Source organism: Ornithorhynchus anatinus, chromosome 4 (genome assembly GCF_004115215.2).
Source record: "Ornithorhynchus anatinus isolate Pmale09 chromosome 4, mOrnAna1.pri.v4, whole genome shotgun sequence".
Lineage (NCBI taxonomy): Eukaryota > Metazoa > Chordata > Mammalia > Monotremata > Ornithorhynchidae > Ornithorhynchus > Ornithorhynchus anatinus.
Window position 1 is genome coordinate 40,911,612 of NC_041731.1, and position 22,701 is coordinate 40,934,312.

The 22,701-nt window shown below is 48.9% G+C and overlaps 1 protein-coding gene across 1 annotated transcript in view; it reads right to left on the reverse strand.

The window, feature by feature from the left end:
* The window catches only part of GPSM1 (G protein signaling modulator 1), a 151,201-nt gene that overhangs the window by 72,796 nt on the left and 55,704 nt on the right, over positions 1-22,701 (reverse strand). Inside the window, exons 2-9 of the mRNA XM_029063160.2 lie at positions 21,603-21,824; positions 20,424-20,559; positions 19,181-19,323; positions 16,288-16,411; positions 14,983-15,098; positions 14,037-14,192; positions 10,680-10,788; positions 6,853-6,979 (exon numbers count right to left, since the gene is read on the reverse strand). Of these exons, the coding sequence (XP_028918993.1) occupies positions 6,853-6,979; positions 10,680-10,788; positions 14,037-14,192; positions 14,983-15,098; positions 16,288-16,411; positions 19,181-19,323; positions 20,424-20,559; positions 21,603-21,824 (1,133 nt within the window). The remainder of the gene's footprint in view (positions 1-6,852; positions 6,980-10,679; positions 10,789-14,036; positions 14,193-14,982; positions 15,099-16,287; positions 16,412-19,180; positions 19,324-20,423; positions 20,560-21,602; positions 21,825-22,701) is intronic.

Genomic DNA, 22,701 nt, shown 5'->3' on the forward strand with positions numbered 1-22,701 from the left:
TTGCCATTCTGACTCAATCAATCAGTGAATGTTAGTTATTGAACACTTTCTCTGAACAGAGCATTGTACATCCTCCTTCCCAAAATTGAAGCCCAACCTGCAACTTTGAGTTCTCTTCCCTGAAGGGTTGGTAATACTCGTTTAATGATAATGGTTCATGGTTAAGGGATGGACCATATTACCTCCCTAGCCTAGTCTTTCCCTCCAGTTAACTATCCTGGTCCTCCCAACCACAAATCAATTCAAAGCTTTCTTGAAGCTATTGATTTTATGATGGAAGCAGCAAGGGCTTAGTGGAAAGAGCAGGGGCCTGGGAGTCAAAGGAAGGGGGTTCCAATCTGGTTCTGCCACTTATGTGCTGTGTGACTTTGCACAAGTCATTTAACTTCTCTTTGTCTCAGTTACCTCACCTGTAAAATGGGGATTAAATCCTCCTCCCTCTGACTTAGACTGTGAGCCCTATATGGGACAGGGACTGTGGCCAACCTGATTAATTTATATCTACCTCAGAACTTAGAACAGTGCTTGACACATAAGTGCTTAACAAATATCATTTAAAAAATGGGTGGGTTTTTTTAACTTTAGCCCCACTCCCATGCTGAACTTGGTAAAAATCAATGGTGCTGTTTGGTAGTGTTCTTGCTCCAATTACTCTTGCTTGTCTGCTCAGAGTTAACCCCTGTGGTAGAGTTTCTGTCCATAAATGGGAGACGATTTGCTGGGAAATACTCTCCATCATTATCATCCTCATCAATGATATTTTTTGAGCACTTACTGTCTGCAGAGTGCTAAACTAAGCACTTGGGAGAGTATAATACGACAGAGTTGCTAGACTCGTTTCCTTACCCATAATGAGCTTACAGCTCATAATAATAATAATGTATTTGTTAAGCACTTACTATATGCCAAGCACTGTTCTAAGAAGTGGGAGAGATACAAGGTAGGTAATCAGGTTGTCCCACATGGGGCTCACAGTCTTAATCTCTATTTTACAGATGAGGTAACGGTGACACAGAGAAGTTAAGTAACTTGCCCACTGTCACACAGCTGATAAGTGGTGGAGCGGGGATTAGAATCCACAACCTCTGACTCCCAAGCCCATGCTCTTTCCACTAGGCCACGCAACCACACTGCTTCTCTGTGTGTCCTCAGGACACGCTCAAGTGTCCAGAATCTCAATGAATCTCTCAGCTCTCTTGCTGACCCTCCAGAAAACTACAGGTGGTCAAAGTGATGGCTCAAGAAGCCTGTGGGGGTTACCTGGATAGATGCTACTGGCTCTCTTCAGACCTGACATACAAGTGGAGGAGCCCTTAACAAACACCTATTAATTAAGTGACGTGCCTAAGGTCACCCGCTGGTTAAATGGTAGAATTCCACCTAGAATACACCTCTCCAGACTCTCTTTCCTGTGGTCTTCTCATTTTCTGCCTTTCCCTGCTCTTCTAAGTGTCTCATTCCAACAGCTCTCAAATCCCCTAAAGGATCCATCTTCCTTCTGTCATGGAGCCATGGCTCTGCCAAAAGGATCTGACCCCCTGGGGAGAGCAAGGAGGAGCAGAGAATGAGGGGCGATGGCTGGCTTTGATCCCCAAAGGGCCCAGTAGGATTAAGGTTTAGGAGGACTCACCTAGAAAACAAAGGAGGAACAGGCAGAGGGAACCAAGTCTTCCAAGAACGAGTCCAGGCTCCCCGATGCAAAAGAAGCCATGATCTCTCCTCTCTTCTTACCTGCTTCGTCTGACTTTGGTGGGAACTGCCAGTGCCAGTGGAAAGGGAAGGTGCCCCATCTGGGGATGATGGATCGGGGGACAGGGATTTGTTTGCGACAGACCCCATTCCTTCCTTCCTTTCCCCCACCCCAGCCTGAGTCACCAGCAAAAGAGAGTGGAGAGGGAGAGTCCGGGTCCCTGCCCTCACTGACCCCGACCAGGACTTCCCAGCATCTCTGCCCCACCGCCTCCCTGCGGAGGTGTGTTCCGAGGAGAAAGTTCACCTTCCCAGCCCCAGCTGTGTCACAGAGCATTGAGAATCCACTAAATTTATTGCAGAGTGTCCCAGAGCTGGTGAAGGCAGCGGCCGCCACAGGGACTGCCCCCCCAGGGACCGCCACCTCCCAGCAGTTAACCCTCCTAGACCAAGCCCGGCAGTTCTCAAGGGGCTCCGGTCACCACCCAGTTCCCAGGGCAACCCCATCTGGCCTTCTGTCTTGGAGTTGAACGGTTTGAATCGGGCTGGGGACTTCCAGCTCTGGAACAGAGGCTGGGAGGAGGAGCGGTCTCCATAGAGAAGCCTCCCCACACCTCTGCTCCTTTGCTATGATATTTCTTGTTATGGTATTTGTTAAGCGCTTACTATGTGCCAGACACAGTTTTCAGTGCTGGGGTAGATGCAAAGTAGGACACAGTCCATGTCTTACTCACAGTCTCAATCTCCATTTTACAGAGTAGGTAACTGAGGTGCAGAGAAGATAAGTGACTGGCCCAAGGTCACACAGCAAGTCACTGGCAGAGCAGGATTAGAACCCAGGTCCTCTGACTTCCAGGCCCAGGCTCTTTCCACTAGGCCATGCTGCTTCTCTCTCTGCTCTGCCAGTCAGCCTGCCCAACTTCATCTTCAAATTCTCCCATCCTCTCCTAGACCTGGATCCCTGTTCTCCACTTCACCCCTGCCACTGGCAGGGAGATCTATTCAGAACAATGGCATCTCTGGCACCGCACTAGAGAGTCAAGGTGTGCCTCAAAGTACCCTAGGGGAATCGGCAGGTGGCCCCCCGAGTCTGACCCACTGAGCTTCGGGCTTCACAGTTGAGGTCTTGGCTCCTGGGAGGCTGCTGTCCATTTCTGAGCCCAATAGCCTCCCCCCACAGCCCTCTCTCACCTAGCATTGCACAGCGGAGGCCTTGGCTCCAGTCTTGTGATGTGTACCGAATGCCTTCCGGCTCTAGAACAGCTTCTGCTTTCTCTCCCACCTCTTCCCCCTCCTCCTCCCTGTCTTCCCCTTCTGGGGCCAGGTACAGAAAAAGCCTTCTTGTTCCTCTGTCCGCCTGCCGCCAGTCTGGACCTCCAGGCCCCCGCCGGGACAGGGCGTATGCTCCCTCCACCCGCCGGAGTGGTTGATTTTGTTTATGTTTCTCGAGCAGGGTGCAGTGTTCATACACTCTTGGGATGCACACAAATCCTCTTGCCTGGAGATTCAGCTTCATCCAGTGGCCAGGGAGACGATGTACAGAGTCATAAAAATCGGGCCCCGCCAGAGAAGAAGAAACAGCCACAGGGAGCCAAGACACTGTTTGAATGCTAGAGCATCTCTCATGGACCTCCTGGGTCACTTGGTCACTGTTGGGCAGCGTGGCCTGGTGAAGAGCCAGGACACCTGGGTTCTCATCCCAGGCTGCCACTTGCCTGCAAGGCGACCTCAGCAAGGTGCTTTTATAGTTTCCTCAACTGCAAAATGGGGCCGAGGTATCTGCTCTCCTCCTTCGTGGACTACAAACCCCATGGAGAAGAGGGACTGAGTTGGATCTGGTTTTCCTTAATGTATCTGAGTGCTCGCCACAGTGCTTAGCATGTAGAAAGTGTTTACTGAATACCCTCGTTATTGTTATTGTAAGCCGTTGGGATCACTGAGAGTAGGTGGGGTTAATCAGTGATATTTATTGAGCACTTACTGTGTGGTTAGAAGAGTACAATACAACAGAGTTGAAAATGTGATAATGACCAAGCCCTGGTAGGAAAGGGAAAACCCTACAGATACTTGCAGCAAGGAGAAGCAGCATGGTCTAGCAGAGATAGCATGGGCCTGGGAGTCGGAGGACCTGCGTTCTAATTCCGTATCCTTCATTTGTCTGCTGTGTGACCTTGGTTAAGTCACTACACATCTCTGTGCTTCAGTTCCCCTATCTACAAAATGGGAATTCAGTACCTGTTCTTCCTCCTACTTAGAATGTGAGTCCTATATAGGACCTGATTATCTTGTAGCTACTGCAGTGCTTAGGACAGTGCTTGGTACAGAGTAAACACTTAACAAATACCACAGTTATTATTATTATTAGACTGTGAACCCCAAATGGGACAGGTACTGGGTTGATCTGATTACCTAGCCCATCACTTAGTTCAGTGCTTGGCACATAACAGAATGCTTAACAAATACTATTATTATTATTATCATTATTATTATTAGCAATGAAAGAGTTTGCATGTAATGGAACAGGGAAAAGCCAACCCAAGTGATCCTTCCATCAGCCCTGAAAGAGGGATTACTAGGTTTATTTCCTAGAAGACTGACAGAAATTAGGAATGAGAAGCCAGTGGCTCTTAGTGAAAACCAATATTTCCCTATACCTTGGAAAAAGCTGCTTGGAGCCTGGGTTTCATCCTCTAATAATGTTGGTATTTGTTAAGCGCTTACTATGTGCCAAGCACTGTTCTAAGCGCTGGGGTAGACACAGGGGAATCAGGTTGTCCCACGTGGGGCTCACAGTCTTAATCCCCATTTTACAGATGAGGTAACTGAGGCACAGAGAAGTGAAGTGACTTGCCCAAAGTCACACAGCTGACAAGTGGCCGAGCCGGGATTCGAGCCCATGAACTCTGACTCCAAAGCCCGTGCTCTTTCCACTGAGCCACGGGACACCCATCTCCTCCTGGAGACCCCTTCCCTTTTGGGACTTAGAAAACTTGCCCCTGGCCCCTTTTTATTTTTATTATTATCATTATTAATGATAATGGTATTTGTTAAGTGCTCACTATGTGCCAGGCACTGTACTAAGTGCTGGGGTGGATACAAACAAATTGGGTTGGACATAGTCCACGTTCCCCATGGGGCTCACAGTCTAAGTAGAGAGGGAAAACAGGAGAACAGAAACAAGGAGAAGTTAAGTGACTTGCCCACACTGCAAGCAATTGGCAGAGCTGGGATTAGAACCCAGGTCTTCTGATTCCCAGGCCCGTGCTCTTTTCACTATTATAATTATTACAGTACCTGTTATGTGCCAAGCATTGTTCTAAGCATTGAACCGTGGTAGACCGTGTTGCTTTTTTCACAGCTCCTTCTCTCTGCTCCCCTCAGTCTTTTGTTTTGGGTAGAATGTGCTTCACTTTTGTTCAGGACAAAACTGACCTTGAGAAGCTGATCGGTGGAGGTGCCAAAAAATGAGGTCATTATATCTCAGAAAATCTCAACTACACAGTCTGCCCAATTAACATGGCATTCATACTCTCCCCTCTCTTCTCTCTCTCCTACATATTGTGCTAATCTCGGCCAAGTCCCTTCACTCTATGCAGAGGGCAACTCCTGTGGTTTAATCAATCAATGGTATTTATTTATTGAATGCTTACTGTGTCCAGCGCTAAGTGTACTAAGTGTTTGGGAGAGAACAATACAACAGAGTTGCTAGACACTTTCCCTGACACTTTGAGCTAATAGAGGGAAATTTACCATCTAGAGCGGGTATAATGTAACCAGTCCAAAGTCTTCTGCTTTCAATGTGGACCACCCCACCATCCCCTGACAATGATTTTGATTCTAATTCTTCTCCAGGGAGCCACGGGAAAGAAGCCAAGATGGGTGGGGGTTGGCGAGGCTCTGGAATCTGCCATTCTGCTGCTGCCCTGCCCTTCCCACACCCAAGTCTTTCTGGGCTCTGTGCAGTGGGCTGAGTAGAGGAGGCTGCCGCTCACCTTCTCAGTCCCACTTGAGGGCAAATTGGAGCAGGAACCTGGGAAAGCTGTGGTTGCAAGTGAAATGCACTCTCCCAAGCACTGAGTACAGGGATCTGCATATAGCAAGCTTTCAATATATACCATTGATTTAAGGTAAATGGGCATCATCTTAATCAGGCTGGGAGTGTCCTGGCCCCAGTAGACCAAGCAGTAGAAGGAAGTTGTCAATGCCCCAAGAGTGGGGGTCCCGATGACCCTTCTCCCCCTCAGAATCTCCCATTCTGTACCATCCTTTGCCACTGGGAGCCCCTTGGCTCTTGAACTGTTTTCCTTTCAGTCCCTGGGGAGAATCTCTGTCTTGTTTGCTTTTAAATGGTATTTGTTAAGCACTTCTTATGTGCCAGGCATTTACTAAGTGCCGGGGTACATACAAGCCTATCAGGTTGGACAGAGTCCATGTCCCAGATGGGGCTCATAGTCTTCCTACTCATTTTATAGATGAGGTAACAGAGGCCCAGAGAAGTGAAGCGACTTGCCGAAGGTCACACATCAGACAACCAAACCCAGTGGGGCACAGAACTCTCAGAAGGTTGTGGATTTACCCTCTACTGCCTCCCATAACTAACCATTAACAGGAAGGGTAAGCTAGGTTTAATAAGGATAATGATAATAGTAATAATTGTGTTATTTGTTAAATGCTTACTTTGTGCCAGGCACTATTCTAAGCACTGGGGTACATACAAGGTCATCATCCCACACAGGGCTCCCAGATTTTACAGATGAGGGAATATATATTGAGAGTTTACTATGTGCAGAGCCCTGTACTACATGCTTGGGAGAGTATATTTCACTTGCAACCACAGCTTTCCCAGGTTCCCAATTAAAATTGATTAAAATCCCTATTTTACAGATGAGGGAACTGAGGCCCAGAGAAGTGAAGTGACTTGCCCTACGTCACATAGCAGACACGCGGCAGAGCCGGGATTAGAACTCAGGTCCTCCTGACTCCCAGGCTTCTGCTCTATCCACTAGGCCACGCTATTTCTCAAGCAATTCTTCTTTAGGCGTTGCTGCCATTGCCGACAGGTTCTCTCAAAGCACAATCCCTCCCTGCCTTATGCTTCGCCCACCTTCCCAGTCCCTTGGTCACTTTGACAACGAAAGGGTTGACGAACAGAGGGAAACTCACCCTGCGCTTCATAGCCAGCGTACTGTGACTGCCCATCCTCAGCCCCTTCCCCGCCGTCCACTCCCAGGGCAGACTTGAGTTGGGCGATGTTCATCTGGGCTGTGAGCTCCCCGTTGCAGTCCCCAATCTGCCGAGCAAATACCTGTTACTGCCCTCAGAGTCCACCCAACGCCCTCAGTCTCCAGGGTCCGGCCTAGATCGGGGTTCCCCGGGCAGCTTCCGGTAACACGGGCACCATCGAGACCGCTGTCTCCCCGCCAACCCGGTTATCTGAGCTGGCCCGGGGTCACGGGGGGTCATGGGGGCCTGCGGGTTTTCTGGAACACGTGGGGTAGGGAGGGGGAGATGTCGGGTGGTGAGGGAGGCAGCTTGACATATGGAATTGGGAGGTTGTTTCTGAGAGGCGGGGGCGGCCCTGACTAAAGGGCAGAGTCACGGTGAGGAAGGAGACAAAGAGATCTGGGAGGGCATGGTGGGATGTAGGTGGAGGCAGGAGATGGGAGAGGAGAGAGAGAGAGAGAGAAAGTGAGAAGTGTAGGGGGAAACTGAGCAGAGCTGAGAACGGGGAGGAGAAGGCGGGGAAGGAGACGTTAGGGCAAGGAAAGACAGACATCGAGAAACAGTTTTTGGATGAAATTTTGCTATCAAGGAAGAGAAGGGTCTCTCCAGAAGCCCCCACTAATAAACAACTAATCCCAGCTCTGCCACTTGCCAGTTGTGTAACTTTGGGCAAGTCACTTCATATCTCTGTGCCTCAGTTTCCTCATATGTATAATGGGGATTAAGTCTGTAAGACCCATGTGGGACAGGGACCGTGTTCAACATGATTAGCTTGTATCTACCCCCAGCGCTTAGTACAATGAATGCCTGGCACAAAATAACAAATACTATATAGGAAAAAAAAAGCCACCAGTTCTCACTCTCCCTTAGACTGTGAGTCCAATGTGGGACAGGGACTATGTTTGACTTTATTATCTTGACTCTTCCTCAACACTTAGCCCAATGGTTGGCACATATTGCTTAACAAATACCACAGTTATCGTTATTATAAGGATGAAGTTGGTCATTTCTTAAACAGTTTGGTTGCTGTACCCTTGACTAGTTAAGCTGTTACTTCATTTGGATTCTGGTGATTTGGGGGGTGATTTTAGTCCTTGTGGTTTAGCTATTCCTGGATCATCTTCCAAATTCTGCTTTGCTATGATTTGTCTTCTCTGCCTTTGAAATCCTACCTTCTCCAGGATGTCTGACCCCCAAAATCCTCATTACAGCATCTCAAATAGGCAAGCCTGTGTATTTCTTTGTGTTTTCAGTTTCACCCCAGTAGAGATCCTTGTAGTTGGGTCTTTGTCTGAAACTTCTTTTGTGATTCCCTTTGGCACCAAGTAGAGTCTATACAGTACACAAAGTAGACTCTCAATCAATCGACTGATCACTAGTATTGACTGAGTGCTTACTGTGTGCCAAACTGAGTGCTTGGGAAAGTACAATGTAACAGAGTTGGTAGATGAGATCGCTGCCCACAAGGAACCAGCAGTCTACAGGGGGAGACCGACATAGTAGAGTAGCAGAATATTTACAAAAATACTGTGATGCTGGGCTGAGTAGCAAAGTACTTCAGGGAAGCAGCGCGGCTCAATGGAAAGAGCACGGGCTTGGGAGTCAGGGCTCATGGGTTCTAATACCAGCTCCGCCACTTGTCTGTTGTGTGACCTTAGGCAAGTCACTTAACTTCTCTGTGCCTCAGTTCCCTCATCTGTAAAATGGGGATTGTCTGTGAGCCCCATGTGGGACAACCTGAATATACCTTGCATCCCCCTGGTGCTTAGAACAGTGCTTGGCACCTAGTAAGCGCTTAACAAATGCCATCATTATTATTATTATTACGTAGTAAAAAGCAGAGGGGAGGGGTGACGGGAAATAAAGGGCTTAGGCTGGGAAGACCTCTGGGAGGAGATGTGATTTTAGGATGGCTTTGAAGATGGAGAGAGTGTTGGACAGTCAGATATGAATGGGGAGGGAGTTCTAGGCCCAAGGGAGGATAAGAGCAAAGTGTTGGTGCAAAGATAAATAAGATCATGATACGGAGAGAAGGTGGGCATTAAGGAGTACAAATACTGCTGCTATTACTATTAGTCGTCTACTACTACTGTAGTGACAAGTTAGCAGCTCCTCTATGACTTGGAGAACTTAAGTGCAACCCTAAGAGGTCACGAGTAGAGCCAGAGGTAAAGACCAAGTCTCCCAGATGACCTGGATGACCCTCTTGAACTAGGACTTGATGCAGTTTCGTGACACTCTAGCAATGGGGTTAGCTGAGGGCATAAACTGGAAACAACCATTTGATTTGAGGCCAACCCACGCTACCTAAAAACGAAAGCCTCCAATGGCACTCAGCGGCATCTTAAATCCTAAAGGTCTTCCTCCTCCCCCCTGCCATCCCAAATTCTCTGCAGACAGAACTGGTATTGTTCCTGTCTTCCCGTGGAATCTCATTTGCAATTCCAACAGCTGGAACTCCACCCGGCCATGAGTAATGTGACCTGAAAAAGGAACTCAAAAACCCAAAGTCAAAAAGTCAAGTTGATGTGTCCTTTCACAATGGACCTTCAGCAGCCCAATCAATGCCCAAATGAGTGATGTCTACACCTGCTGTGTTCCAAGGGGATACCCTCCTCTCCCTGCTCCTCCCTCTCCCTCTGTCCCTCTTCTCCTCTCTTCCTCCTTCTCCCTCTCGTTCGTTCATTCAATCGTATTTATTGAGCGCTTATTATGTGCAGAGCACTGTACAAAGCATTTGTAATGTACAATTTGGCAACAGATGGAGACAATCCCTGCCCAACCCTCCCTCTCCCCTAACTCAGTAATTATATTTTTGCCCATCCAAGGAGGTCTCAGGTGAGAGCTCTAAGAGGTAGCTTTGAAATGACAGAAAGATAGGAGTCAGAAATGTGCACAGGAAAGACAGAGAGAAAGAGGGGCAGCAAACAGCAACAGAAAAGGTAAGAAGAAAGAAAAAGAGAGAGGGGGCTGGGGGTGGGAGGCAGAGAGAAAAGAGGGGATGAGAGGGAGATTGGAAAACAAAGACCTTCCCATTACAGGGAGGATAGAAAGGGACAGGAGAATGGGAGAGGGCCTGGCCTAAACATATAGGTAGATCCACACTTACCTGGGTGATGGCAGTGGATTTCCTAGAGTTCATTACTGCCTGGAGTGTGGTATGGGTATCCCACTGGCACTACCTACACCCCAACAGTGGGCACCCCATTGGCACAGCCTAGTCAGCAGCGACAGGGGCTCCTGCTGTCACTGGCACTGGACGTATCCTAAAGGTCTCTGTCACCGAACCATGTAAAGGTGGCCACATTGGGAACGTCCAGGAAATAGCCATTCCAGTTGGGAAAAAGAGGAATGGAGGTGAGTGGAAAAAGATTCATTTCCAGTCCTATACTTCCCTGCTGCTGTTTTGAGCAGCGGTCACTGTGACTGGGACCTCCATCTGCCATACAAGTAAAAGCAGGACCTTATTATTATCATTATTATTATTATTAGCAATGGAAGAATTGCATGTAACGGAACAGGGAAAAGCCATCCCAAGTGATCCTTCCATCAGTCCTGAAAGAGGGAATACTAAACTTATTTCCTAGAGGACTGACAGAGATTAGGAGATTAGGGAGAAAGACTTTGGGAATAGAATAAAGCATGGTGTGGGCTTCTCTCTCTTCCCAACCCAGGGTTATTTTTCTAAGGCTCACCCTCTGACCTCTCCCCCACCACCTAATCCAGGGGCGTTGGTTTTCTCATTGGAACCACCCAGCTTGCCTCACCTCCTGAGAGATCTCTAGATGCTTCTTGGCAAAGTTCAGGGCTTGTTCATGGTTGCCCAGGGACACGTAGGCATTTCCGAGACTCCAGCATGCCCTGCCCTCTCCCACTCTGCAAGACAGAAAACCACCATTGTTCTACTCATCTGGGGTGGGAGAGCTCCGAGGAGCTGCAGACCCCTGTCTGTGCCCCCTGCTCCACCTCCCTCACCCTTGACCCACCCTGACACGCAGTTCAAGGCAGATTTGCAAAGAGGCTCCAGGTGGAACATTTGAAAAGAGGTCATTTCCCCAAACCATCAAGCCTGGTAATAATAATAATAATAATAATGATGTTGGTATTTGTTAAGTGCTTACTATGTGCAGGGCACTGTTCTAAGCGCTGGGGTAGACACAAGGGAATCAGGTTGTCCCACGTGGGGCTCACAGTCTTAATCCCCATTTTACAGATGAGGTAACTGAGGCACAGAGAAGTGAAGTGACTTGCCCACAGTCACACAGCTGACAAGTGGCAGAGTCGGGATTTAAACCCATGACCTGTGACTCCAAAGCCCGTGCTCTTTCCACTGAGCCATAATGGGTCTTAGGCTTGGAGTCAGAGAAAGGGCTCTCTTTGGACAAGTCCTGGGGGATCCTACAACTGTCTGCTGCTAATCCTCGGGAGGGCATTTGTTGTCGGGAAATCTTGCCACACCAAATCCCTGATTGGCCCTCGATCTGACTTGGCATTAATCTGGACGGGATGTGGGTAGAGCTTCCCTATTCATGAGGACCAGAGGTTGTGAAATCAAAACCATCCACAGTGCCCCAAATCCTTGGTATAGTGGACTAGCACATAGTAAGCACTTAACACCACAATTTTTATGATTATCCATAAAAATCACCTGGGCTTCCAACAACAACACTAGGAGAAACCCTGTGTCACCTAGTTTTAAGGTCTGTACTCCATCTTGTGGCAGGAGCAGAAACAGCACGCCCAGGCTGAAACTCTTGCATCTTCTCCTCCTCCTCCTGCTCCCACCCTACTCAGCCCCCAGCCTGCTCCCGCTTCTCAGAGCACAGCATCAAACTGACCCCAGGGCCGAGGGCTCCACGAGGCCAGCCCAAGAGTCATCTTCCCTCCCAAACCCGGTCCTCTCCCAGACTTCTCTATCACCGTGGATGGCACGACCATCCTTCCCGTCTCTCAGGCCCGCAATCTCGGTGTCATCCTTGACTCCTCTCTCTCGTTCACCCCACACAACCTATCCGTTACCAAGACCTGCCGGTTTCACCTCTACAATATCGCCAAGATCCGCCCTTTCCTCTCCACCCAAACGGCTGCCTTACTGTTACGGGCTCTCGTTATATCCCGGCTAGACTACTGTGTCAGCCTTCTCTCTGACCTCCCTTCCTCCTCTCTCGCCCCGCTCCAGTCTATTCTTCACTCCGCTGCCCGACTCATCTTCCTGCAGAAACGATCTGGGCGTGTCACTCCCCTTCTTAAACAACTCCAGTGGTTGCCTATCAACCTCCGCTCCAAACAGAAACTCCTCACTCTAGGCTTCGAGGCTCTCCATCACCTTGCCCCTTCCTACCTCTCCTCCCTTCTCTCTTTCTACCGCCCACCCCGCACGCTCCGCTCCTCTGCCGCCCACCTCCTCACCGTCCCTCGGTCTCGCCTATCCCGCCGCCGACCCCTGGGTCACGTCCTCCCGCGGTCCTGGAACGCCCTCCCTCCTCACCTCCGCCAAACTGATTCTCTTTCCCTCTTCAAAACCCTACTTAAAACTCACCTCCTCCAAGAGGCGTTCCCAGACTGAGCTCCTCTTCTCCCTCTACTCCCTCTGCCATCCCCCCTTTACCTCTCCGCAGCTAAACCCTCATTTTCCCCTTTTCCCTCTGCTCCTCCACCTCTCCCTTCCCATCCCCACAGCACTGTACTCGTCCGCTCAACTGTATATATTTTCGTTACCCTATTTATTTTGTTAATGAATTGTACATCGCCTCGATTCTATTTAGTTGCCATTGTTTTTACGAGATGTTCTTCCCCTTGACTCTGTTTATTGCCATTGTTCTTGTCTGTCCGTCTCCCCCTATTAGACTGTAAGCCCATCAAACGGCAGGGACTGTCTCTATCTGTTGCCGACTTGTTCATCCCAAGCGCTTAGTACAGTGCTCTGCACATAGTAAGCGCTCAATAAATACTATTGAATGAAAGTTCAGAACCCAGGGAGGCCATCCCACGGGCTTCCTGCCGCTCTTTCTCCAGTCCTGCTTCCTCGGGCCGGGGGGGCGGGCAATCTTCGTTCACTGACTGCAAGCACGTTTCTTTCTGGACCTTTTGACTCTTTCCCCACATTCTACTCTTCCCAGAGAGACCACCAGCTAACTAGCCTGAGATTCCAGGGAAAGTCCCACCCCCAACTCCAACCTTGTTATGGGCTCTGGGTTGAGTTCACTCTCCCAGGCTCCCCTCTCCCCCCCCCCAACTTTCTCTTTCTTTTTCTCCTGGGGTGGGAGGGGACATGGAAGAAGCCAAAGGACTATTTTTAAAGATCTCCTCACAAAGGGAAGGAGGTTTCTAAGAAAGCCCTGGGAGCTACATTGCTGCTAACAAAAGCCTTAACGACAACTTCATATCTTCCCCCAGTGGGTAGTAAAAAGAAAAAAACAAGTTGTGCCTGCTGAAAATATCTGCAGGCATGTGGGTAGGAAGACCATGATGGATTAATTAGTAGGAAAAGTTGGGGATGTTGATGGCTCATCTCTAACCATGAGAATGAATAGCTCTCGGCCATTGATTTTAAGGCATTCAAAATCAGCTTTTTCCTCTTGACATCTGCCAGGCCACTGTTCCCTCTATCATCAAAGCCGTTCTGAAATCACATATCCCTGATTAATTTCTAAATTCTCCACCTCATATCCACTTGTACTCCACATAAGCACTTGGGTTCTCACCCTCAAAAGACCTCCCCCTGACCCTCCATCCTCTCTAGCAGTTAGGCACGTATTTTTATAAACCACCTATTTCTACTGAATTTTAGTGTCTGCCTCCCACGCTAGATTGTAAGATCCATGAAAGCAGGGGTTGTTTTGATTAATTCCATTGTACTCTTCCAAATCCCCAGTCCAATGCTCCAGACACAGTAGGTGCTCAACAACCTCTATTGATTAATTGATTGATAATGTGGGTTGCTCCATTCAAGCATCTTTTGGTGCCATGAAAGTCAATGTTGAGCCAGAAACAAGGCCGGTTGTGCGATAGGTCAGAGCCACTATAGTATTTCTCAGATTCTCATGTTGCTCTGAGGTGGAGGTTGGGAGCTGTGGCAGGAAGACCCCTGTTGGGTAAAAGTAGTGGACGCCTCTGCCTTTTACCTGTCCCTCAGCTCCTGGGCTATCTGCAGATGCTTGAGGTGATATTCGATGGCTCGCTCAAAGTCCTGCAGTAGAGTGTAAGTGTTTCCAAGGCTATAGCAGGCCTGAGCTTCAACTGCTTGGTCTTTAAGTTGCCTGGACAGCTGGAGGGTTTTCCTGCATTGTGGTGAGAAAAGAGACAGATTCCTTTTAGGGCCAGGCACTCAGGAGTCTTCCTGGGGTGTGAGTCAATCGCTTGACGGGGTCGGAAACCACAGGGGCCTGTAGTCCACCCGCTCATGTTCCCTGCCGGGAAAAGGCCAATCACGGTATGTTTGAAATTTAAGCAAACCAAGGCTGTGCTATTTAAAGCAAAGATTTTGCCTGTTTAGCTGAAACAAATCAACCAGAAAGCGCTGCAGCTAGGAAAAAAAAATGACTCTGAAAACTCCAGCTGCGAGGAAACTTCCTAACAATAAAGGCAGGGTTCAAAAGAGGACGGGGATCATATTTTTAGTCACATTTCTTATCCCAGCGTGGGCCGCTGCACAGCCCTGAAATCTGCTCTTTCCCAGGAGTTGTGTGGTGTTTCCATCCACGTGTAACCAAACATGCTCATTTCTGCTTCAGGGGCCACCTGATGCACGGAATTTTATTTATGTTGGGGTTTTCCTGAGCGGGAGGGGACCTTCCCCTTTAGATCAAGCCAAACCCAATGATGCCGCTTATGAGGGTGGTCACTAGGTGGCCATTTCACCGTCGACTCAGGACCATTCTCCACTCAATTTATTTCTTGAGAAAGATTTCCACAAAAGGCAAGGCCAAGGGAGATAGTGAGATTCCAGCGGCAAATGGACAAGGTCTTTCCCCAGAAGGGCATTTGGCTAGAAAACGGGAACTAAAACAAGGACGGAATCCTTCCTCTACCCATTCTTGCAGCTCCCCGCTTTCCCAGCACAGAGCTCACTTGTAATATTCTGCGGAGACATCAAACCTCCCCAGGAAGATGTGTGCGTTGCCCAGGTTGCTGTAAGCTCTCCTCTCGGCTGCTCGGTCTCCAAATTCTTTAGCGATGGCCAGGCGCTGAAAGACAGACACACATGCACACATGCATGGGGCCTGTTGAGCAGGGTCAAAATTTGTTATAGCTACCGAGAGAGAAAAGACACTTAAGGCTAGCATGACAAAGTTTTACAGGCAGGCTATTGATGCCAGTCTATTTGTTTTGTTTTGTTGACTGTCTCCCCTCTTCTGGACTGTGAGCCCCTTGTTGGGTAGGGATTCTCTCTATCTGTTGCCTAATTGTACTTTCCAAGCGCTTAGTACAGCGCTCTGTACACAGTAAGTGCTCAATAAATACAATTGAATGAATACACACGCATATGCAAACACAAATGCACACATATGCGAGCGCAAACACACACACACATAGCATGGGGTTAGGGAGAGCAGCTTGAAGCAAATGTTAGGGGAATGCGAGGCTGGGCCCAGATGTTCTCTGGGTCCACAGAGGACCAGGCCTGAGGAAATGGACTTAAGTAGCAGCAAGAGAAAGTTCATTTGGACAAAAGAAGAAACTTCCTGTTGCTCAGGGAGACCCAAGGAGATAGTGGACCCAGGAGAAGCTTATGGAAAGACTAGAATCCTGTCTGTCAGGAAGGGTTTAGCATTCGTCTGCCTGCAGGTAGGGACTGAGTCCAGTGATAGATTCAGGCTGGTATGGCTGTTTTAGCCCTCCTTCACCTTAAACATTCTGTGCACCTAGCAACAAAGAACCAGAAGTCTAGGGGAGACTGTCAGGGAGGAATAGGATGGATGAACAAAAGTAAGGTGTCTAAACAGACGGTACTGGGAGGGGTGGGGGGATTCAGAGAGAAAGGGAAGGAGGAGGAAGAAAAGCAGAAGGAAGAAAAGGAGAAGGAAAAGGAGAAGGAGGAAGGAGGAGGTGGAAGAGGAGAAGGAAGATGAGGAAGAGAAATAGGAGGAAGAGGAGAAGGAGGAGGAAAAAAGGTGGAGGAAGAGAAGGAGCAGAAGAGGAGGAGAAAGGAGAGGAATAGGAAGAAGAGGAAGAGGACTACTCTCCCTCTGCAGCTCTGCTTTTCAATCCAGTGGATCTCTGAGCCTCTCTGTAACTACTGGCCCTTGGGCTGAGGTGGCCTCCTTCCTGTCTCTGCCAGAAGCGAGAATGGCTGAGGAGCCCTGGGTGCAGTGAGGTTACCATGGAGATCATGCAGTCAAGGGGTTGGGAAAAGGGGAGAAGGAAGTCACTCACCTCCTTGTGGAAGGCTGTGGCCTCACTGAAGTTGCCCAGCAGGTACTGGGTGTTGCCGAGGTTGCCATAGGCCCGGCCCTGGGCCGCCCGGTCTCCCAACTCCTTCACCAGGATAAGATTCCTCCTGAGGGGACACAGTGGCTCATCTGAGCAAACAGCTCCTCTCTGGCAGAGCCCAGGCTTAATCCGGCCATGCCAGACCCCAAACCCTGGCTTGGTGCCCTTGCTTTCTCATCACTCCCAGCTCCACAACCACTCAAGATCCCCAAATCCAAGCAGAAGGGGGTTGTACAAGGTTACGAAGGGGTGCAAAAAGAAACCAGCTCAGACTTTTAGATTAAGAGGAGGGAAGACCTGGATACACATCAAATCCAATGGGATGAGGCCTCTCTTGCCAGCTGGGAAAATCCCTATAGAATCCCTTTCAGACTTGGAACCCACAAAGCTGTGCATAGTTCTGACTCTGCATGTTGAGTCCTGGGCCTAGAACTTCTTCCATCTCTGCTCTTCCTGGCTAGGCCACATGAGCATGCAGTGTTAATGTAATGATGTCAGAGGTCTGCCCAAACTCCCTTAGCCCCCCTTACTTCAGAACCATGGTGTACCTCTTCCAGGTCACTGATAACATGACTGGGGGTGGAGGGCGGACTAGGTGGGTGGTGCTCTTCCGACGCGGGAGGAGGGAAGCTGATTTTTTTTCCCTTAGCCACCCCTGAGAGCACTCTACGGCTGCTACCTAACTGGCTTTCTGCCTGAAGCTAACCCCAGGCAGCGTGCTCAGAACATGGGTAGGATCCAGGGCTGGAACTAACACAGCCCATCAGCTCCCATTCCCACTAGAGGGGCCCTGTCCTTGGGGTCCTAAATTCAACCTTACAGCTTGCCCTGCCTGAAAGGCTCTACTAAATTGCTCGGGTTCACAGGCTAAGTTCTTCCATCAGCACTTCTACAGCCCCAAATGGGATTCCTTCTCCATTTTACCTTGGAAAAGGAGAATCTGAAACTGACTAAAATAGATTGGGGAATCTCCGTGGCTACCTTAGCATCCACCCAGTAGCTGGGACTTCTTATTGCTTCATGTTTCTGTCTCTGTCTTTCTCATCTTAGTTTCCCTCCTGTTGATCCAGGAAAAACTTCCTGGATGTTCTTTCTGACCCATGAGCTAAATCTGCCAACTGAGAGCCCATTTGGGCCACACCTTCCTGTCTGGGTGAATGCTTTTTCCGTGGGGACATTGTCCATGGGGACAGTGGATAAGCCACTTGTCAGCTGTGTGACTGTGGGCAAGTCACTTAACTTCTCTGTGCCTCAGTTACCTCATCTGTAAAATGGGGATTAACTGTGAGCCTCACTTGGGACAACCTGATTACCCTGTATCTACCCCAGCGCTTAGAACAGTGCTCTGCACATAGTAAGCGCTTAACAAATACCAACATTATTATAAAGAGACTTTGGTGAAGGAGATTATATTGTGTCTAAACCAGGACAATAGTACAATGATGGGGAAAAAATATGAAGCATGTAAGTAGAGTCCACTCAGTGCTTAATGGTTGCTTTTCTGACTTTTCCAACTCAATGAAGGGAAGACTGATAACTGCATTTGTTGTAATTCGGTCCAGTTCCCCTGGCAAATGCTAGGCTGGGTTCATGGAGACACTGCAGCCTTTATCTAGGGTGTGTGTTTCATTGTGTGGGTCTCCATATCAACCCAAAGAGACGGGGAACAACATGGTGTAGTGGATAGAACATGGGCCTGGGAATCAGAAGGTTGTGGGTTCTAATCCCGGCTCCATCATCTGTCTGCTGTGTGACCTTGGGTAAATCACTTCACTTCTCTGTGCCTGTTACCTCATCTGTAAAATGAGGATTGAGACTATGAGACCCTTGTGGGATAGGGGCTGTGTCAACTTGATTGGCTTGCATCCATCCCAGTGCTTAGAGTGTCTGGCACACAGTAAGCACTTAACAAATACAGTTACTATTATTATTATGTGCAGAGGACAGCTGAAGTTGGAATGATTCTGTTCACCCTGCCCCCTCACCATTACCCTCACTCCCCAACCCGCACCACCCCAAAGGTCCATGGGATCAGGACAACTGACCCCACTGGGGTGGGTGTTGGGGTGTTGGAGGAGGGTTGAACGAACTGAACTTTTGTCCTTGAATCTTTTGCCAGACTGACACTCTGCCTGCTGCTTCTCTGTCTACCCACTCGGTGATTCTGCACAGCCTTGGGCCCCACAATCTAGGGGTCTCCACTCCTCCATTGGATTGAGAGTTGCTTGAGGGCAGGGATCAGGTCTTTAACTCTATCATACTCTCTCAAGTGTTCTGCACCCAGCAGCCATTCAAACATAATACCGATGGATTGATCGGTGAGCAGCAGCAGGTCTCAGGAGCCAGGGACCCTTAAGTCACAGAGCATGGGACAATTATTCCAAATTAGCCTAAGGTCTCTGCCCTTTATGTGCCTGGACTCTGGGACTGTCCTGTGACCAACCAGGGGCAGTGGGGGAGGATGACTATGGAGGAAGAGGGGGTGGGGCTGGGAGAGGAGAAAAGTTGGAGGCTTCCTCTGCCCTTGAGGACTCCTGAGGAGGGCATGGAGGAAGGGCTAGGATTGTGAACTACCTAAGACAGAGTTGGGTCTACACTGCTCTCAGCTGCTCCATTGTTGGCAATAAACAGGTCATTATTGCTTTAAAAAAATTGGCTGCTTCCCCATATACCCAGGGCCCCTAACTCTGGACAGGGGACCGGTGAGTAAAGGATGTTCTGTATTATGGGTTGGCAAACCTTGAAAAGAGGGGCAAGCTGGTTACATTTATTTTGGGTAGGGGCTGGGAAATGTTTTCCTTATCTGTAAGGCTGGTATCTGGGGCTTTGCACTTACTCGTAGAATTCTGAAGCTCTCTGTAGTGTCTCCCTGACCTCCAGAGGTAGCTGGCCAGGGTCTTGTGCTGCACTCCATGACAGTTGCTTCCCCTTAGCATGGTAAACGTTGCCAATGTTGTAGAGTGCCCTGGCTTCCCCGACCTGTAGCGGGCAACATAGTAGAATGGAGACTCGCCCCTCTCCCTCAAGACTGTGTTTGGCCAAATTGGTTTGCCCCATTTGTGGGAAGACCCATAAATGTATCATTGTTCATACTGCCCACAGAAAAATGTACTGTCCTGTAAGAGTGTGTAGCTTATACTCATTTTTAATGAGATGCCATCATGTAGGCACTTCTGGTTTGGCAAGGGAGTGCACTATGGAACGCTAAGTTGATAGACTCATCTCTGGGTTGGTTTGATCTGAAAAAAAATGCCTCATCCCTCTTTCTGCTCAGCACGCAGGGGCACCAGCTCCCTCCTCCCCCCTTCAGGAACCCAGTAAATGCTCCTTTCTGAGTAAGGAACAGCAGCAGCTCTGCCACTTGTCTGCTGTGTGACCTTGGGCAAGTCACTTAACTTCTCTGTGCCACAGTCACCTTGCCTGTAATATGGGTAATTAGACTGTAATCCCCATGTGGGACCTGTATCGTGTCCAACCTGATTACCCAAAGCTTACAACAGTGCCTAGCACATAGTAAGTGCTAAGCAAATACCATTAAAAAAAATTTGGTCCAGATGTGGGAAGCTGGATCTGATTCTTGTAGACGTGGGCCATCGGGCCACGCTGATCTCATCTGGCCCAGGAGGTTTTGGGATGGCCCCTGCACACAACAGAATTAGGTTGGATAAATTCAGTTCTCAGAATTAAAATACAAAGTTTGAACTGTACAAAGTTCGAACTGCTTATTCAGGCTTATCCTTGGGAGAATTTAAAATGACTGGAAAGAAACATTAATCTAGTTAACTCTATATCAAGAATTACAACAATACTCTTCCTCCACCTTTTCAGAGAAGGGCCTGGGTGACCATTATGATGACATATATAGATGAGGCTCCCTCAAAGTCTTCCAGACTGTAAGATCCCTGTGTATGGGGAACCGTGTCTATCAACTCTGTTATATTATACTCTCCCAAGTGCTTAGTACAGTGTGCTGCATATAGCAAACACTCCATGAAATCCATTGCGTGATTGACCAAAGAGGCTGGACTGTCTTGGCTGAGCCATAGAGAGTGTCCTAGAAGCAACATCGATGCTTGTACCTTGTCTCCTTGCTCCTGAGAGATGTCCAGGTGTCTCTGGCAGCAGGCGATGGCTTCATCAAACTGGCCCAGGATTTTGAGGGTGTTTCCTAGGTTACCACTCGCCTTGGCTTCCCCAATGCGATCCCCAATGGTCCTGTGGGGTGAAGAACAGAGAAGGCAGAGGCTGAGGACTGGACTACAAGCTCCTGTAGCAGTGACTGTCCACCCAGGCCCTGAGCCCAGACCCACCCAACACAACTGCTCAGGTTTCTAGAGTTCTCCCTTGCCTGAAGGGACCATGACCACGCTGTTGTCATCTCAGTTTTCTGTCCTCCCTGACTAACAAGATGGCTCAGCCTGATGACCCCCAGCAGTTAATGACACCCAAATCACAGGGAAGCCCGGGAGTGACGGAGGGGAGGGAAGAATGGCGGAAAGCGGGGAGAAAAATCTCAATGTCTTTTCTAGAGGGAAAAGACTTCCCATGTTTCTTCCTTCTCTTCCTTCCCCTCTCTCCCCTATCCCCATCCCCTCTCATTCCCGGACTCTGAAATTTGATGGGAGGCTCTTCTCAGGTTCTACATTCAAGGAACTCCCCAGTCATGTCTGTCCAGGTAAGCATAATAATAATAATAATAATTGTGGTATTTGTTAAATGCTTACCGTATGCCGAGCACTGTTCTAAGCACTGGGTAAATACAAGGTAGTCGGGTCAGACACAGTCCTTGTCCCACATGGGCTAACAGGCTTACTCCCCATTTTACAGATGAGGTAACTGAAGCCCAGAGAAGTTAAGTGACTCTCCCAAGGTCACACAGCAGACATGTGGCAGAGCCAGGATCAGAACCCTCATCCTCTGACTCCCAGTCCCATGCTCTTTCCATTGGGCTACGGGTCACTGTCCCTGCCACTATCAGCTCCAGACTTGGGTGTACATAAATGACCCGGAGTTGACAGGGTAATGAGGAACAAAGGTGAAGAAGCAATCTGAGTTGGTTGTCTTTCAGTAAGGTTCGTTAAATGATAATTCTTCCTGTCCCATTCATTAAACTCTGTTACACAATCACAAGCGCCCCCAAGTACACACAGACTCTTCTGTTACCCAGTCACCTTACATAGCCGCACACAGACCTTGAGGCTCCCCTGTTACCCACTTTTCCAATCTCACACAGTTGCTCACATTCTCCTAGACCTTACCGGGCCAAGGTGAGGTCATGCTTGTGATACTCGAGGGCTTTGGAGTATTCTTTTAGGTAGAAGTAGGCATTTCCCAGCTGGCTGTAGATGGCGCTCAGGGTCTTCAGATCCTCTGTTCCCACCTGGACAGCAGCTTCAAAGAAGGTCGTTCCGACTTTGAAGTCTCCTGCTTTGCACAATCGCTCCCCTTCCAGAGCAAGCTCCAGGCAAGAGGCTTCCATCCTGAGGGAATCAAGGAGAAGCCAAGGTCAGAAGATTCTCCTGGGATGGGGTAAGGGGGCATTTGGGGAGGGGATTTTCAGCCAGTCGGCTTCCTTTCTGGGGTCCGAAATGCCTTCCGAAGCAAAGCTATCAGTACTGGCTGAGCACTGTTACCTTTCCATTACCAGTGCCCATTGCCCATGCCCCCACAATGAAGCCATCAGTCAATTAACCATATTTATTGAGCACTTACTGTGTACAGAGCACTGTACTAAGTGCTTGGGAGGGTAGAAAATAACAGAGTTGGTAGACACATTCCCTGACCACAACGAGCTTATAGCTTAGAGCTTCCCTTGCCAATAACCCTTGCTCATGGCCCCACAAGACAAGAGACATGCACATCCAGCCCAGCAGCCTACAAACAGGGGTCACATTTGGGACCTGGAGAAGTTTTCTGCTGCTTTAGGGGATAATGGTTCAGCGTGGCTTAGTGGATAGAGCATGGGCCTGGGAGTAACAAGGAACTGGGTTCTAATCCTAGTTCTGCCACTTGTCTGCTGTGTGACCTTGGGAAAGTCACTTACTTTCTTTATGCCTCACTTACTTTATCTGTAAAATGAGGATTAGGATTGTGACCAACTGTGTCCAACTCGATTTGCTTGTATCCACCCTAGCGCTTACTACAGTGCGTAGCATACAGTAAGCTCTCAGCACACACCATTAAAAAAAAGTATAGCTTAGTGGAAAGATCACGGGCCTGGGAGCCAGAGGACCTGGGTTCTAATTCTGGCTCCACCATGTGCCTGCTAGGTGACACTGGGCAAGTCACTTCACTTCTCTGTGTTTCATCAGTTTCCTCATCTGCAAAATGGGAATTCAATATCTGTTCTCCTTCCTA